The sequence below is a fragment of the Antrostomus carolinensis genome, unplaced genomic scaffold (assembly GCF_000700745.2).
Source record: "Antrostomus carolinensis isolate BGI_N321 unplaced genomic scaffold, ASM70074v2 scaffold9577, whole genome shotgun sequence".
Taxonomy (NCBI): Eukaryota; Metazoa; Chordata; class Aves; order Caprimulgiformes; family Caprimulgidae; genus Antrostomus; species Antrostomus carolinensis.
This window is the reverse complement of record NW_010325355.1, coordinates 67473-70030: the sequence shown is the minus strand read 5'-3', so window position 1 is coordinate 70030 and position 2558 is coordinate 67473. Positions and strand designations below refer to the sequence as shown.

Genomic DNA, 2558 nt, shown 5'->3' with positions numbered 1-2558 from the left:
AATGCATTCAGACTAAAATATCAATAATTAGTTGGTTGGCATTCGGGACTCTGAATTGCTCTTTGAGAATGAATTATATATGGAGCTGTAAATTTTAATTTTAGCCTATTAAGCTATAAAGAAAGAAGAATGAAATGGTCTTTGTGCTGTCTCGGTGGATAAAGTGTTTAAATTAGAGTATATCCCATCCTGAAGCAGCTTACCTTCAGTGCATCTGCTAAATCCACTTGTGCAGAGCTCCAGGTTCAGTGTTACGAACTCTGTAGGTCCACGCACACAGAGAATACGTTTAATAACGTCAGTCTTGGCATTGCTGACAAGGATAATACAAGATCCAGTAGTTGGGAATAAAGCTGGAGAACTTAATGATGAAATCTCCTAGGACCAAGAGTGACTAAATGCAGAAAAGAGGTGGTGGTGGTGGGGAAGGTTACTGGTACCCATCAGTACTTGCTTTGCGGTTACTACAGATTTCCTAACTCAGCCAAACTCTGGTTACTCCTTTCACAGCTCCACCGAAGACAGTCAAGCCCCCAGAGGAACATCTAAAGGCTGAAAACATACAGCTCTCCAATTCCTTCAACTACAACGTGCTACAACATCTTGGCCAGTTCCCACCTCTCATGCCCAACAAGCAGATCGTCGAGTCCAACAGCAACAGCCAGCAGAACGCTGGTGGGAGCAAACCTGTCATGTCCTACGCAAGTGCTCTGCGGGCTCCGCCAAAGCCCAAACCTCCTCCTGAGCAGACAAAAAAGAATAGCGACCCTTTGTCTTTGTTTCAGGAACTTAGCCTAGGTAGTTCATCAGGTAGCAATGGCTTTTACTCCTATTTTAAATAATCAGATTATTTTTTTTAGAGAGAATTTAATTTTTATTTGTGTCAGTAGATCTAAGATAGTTGGGGCTTCACCTGTAGTTGCAAATATTCCCTTTGTTTATATTAGTAAATATATCCTCACTTAATTGCTTTGCTGCTAGACTTGCAACTAATTTTTTTTTTTTTTTTTAATTATATTCCATTATTTTGCATTTTTTGATGTGGGTCGGTTTTTTGGAGGCTTTTCTGTAGGAAAACACACACATGTTATTTTTTAATTTGTGTAATGTTAATGATATGTTGCATTAAACTAGCAGCTGAGAGGTTACCTGTACAACTTCAAAAAAAGGAAAAAAAAAAAAGAAAAAAGAAAAAAAAGGAAAAAAAAAAGTTTGTCTAAATTGTATTTAAGAAGATTGTAAAGTAGCATTTACATTTATTCAATAACATTAGCATACTATGCTGGGTTTCTGTACCAGAAATGGCCAGTTAATGTAAAAATGTATGTTATTTCTGCTTAAATTCATTTAATTTTTTTTTTTTTTTAAATAAAGGTGCAGCATCTTCTAAATACTTTCAGTTTTATCAGCTTTTTTGTGAAGGGATGCTGCATTCTTAGACTTTTATAGTTTTAGAATTCTGTATGATGTGGTATTGTATTTTCCATCCACTGTAGGGTAAAGTAAAGGCATTCTTTGCAGACACCTATGCCATTGTTTGGAAACATTCAGATAAAAAGTATTGGTATACTTTAAAATAAACCATTAAAAAACAAAAAACAAACAAAAAAAAGAGGAAAAAAACTCAACAAAAAGCAAAAAAAAAAATCTACATTTTATTTTTGGACAAGCTAGTAATATAAGCTTGTTTGAAAAGTTAATTTGATAGGTTTTTTAAATGAATCATGAAGCTGAAAATAAATTTTTAGGTATGTTGGTGCTTAGTAGATTTAATAACTATTTTAAAAAAAAAAATGCGTGAATTTAGTAAAATACTTTTTTGTTTGTTTGTTTAATTTTTTTTTTCCACTATGCATGTGTAAATGTTTGTAATCTGGCTTTTTCCTCCCCCCTTCTCCAGTGGTATAAAGAATTGTGCCGCTTTAATTTTTTTTTTTTCTTTTTTTTTTTTTTCTCCTGGTAAAACTTTTGGTACATTATTTGATGTTTACATTAAAATGTGACATTATACAAGGAAATTCAGATATTTTGCTAACTGTTTTGTTTGAGGAACATCATTAAAGAAAGAGATTTAATGTTTGTCAAAGCTGTATCCAAATTAATCTAAATCCTCTGGGGATAAGAATGGTTACCAGGTTATTTATCTTTATGAATTCTGCTAAGTTCTCCACAAACCTGGCCCTTTAGGTCTACAAACTGAAAAAAGAAAAAAGAAAAAAGAAAAAAAAAAAGGATATTTAAAAAAAATTAAAGAAATAAGTGTGAATGAAAACTCAGAAGATAAACTTTGTCCATAAAGGTTTCTGGTCTTGCACACTGTTCATACTTCTACAGCTGGGGAGACAGAGAGGGGTGTTTGTATCGTTTCTCTAGCTGCAGTAATCCTCCTTTTACACTTGAAGAAATAACTTTAAATCTGGGAAATATTCCACAAGGACTGAGCTGGGTGTATTTGCAGTATTCCTCCACTTATTACATACAAGAATTAAAATTTTAGAGCTGTGTGGGGGTGATTTTCCAATTTTTACAGCTGTCCATGGGACACCTTACTAATGAGC

At 33.8% G+C, this 2558-nt stretch overlaps 1 protein-coding gene across 2 annotated transcripts in view; it reads left to right on the top strand.

Annotated features, from left to right (window-relative positions):
- The window catches only part of HELZ (helicase with zinc finger), a 69540-nt gene extending 68336 nt beyond the window's left edge, over window positions 1–1204 (top strand). For both annotated transcript variants that reach the window (XM_029085759.1, XM_010171178.2), the window contains exon 30: window positions 511–1204. In XM_029085759.1, coding sequence (XP_028941592.1) covers window positions 511–842 — 332 coding nt within the window. In that variant the 3' untranslated portion in view covers window positions 843–1204. The remainder of the gene's footprint in view (window positions 1–510) is intronic.
- The last annotated feature ends 1354 nt before the right edge of the window (window positions 1205–2558 follow it).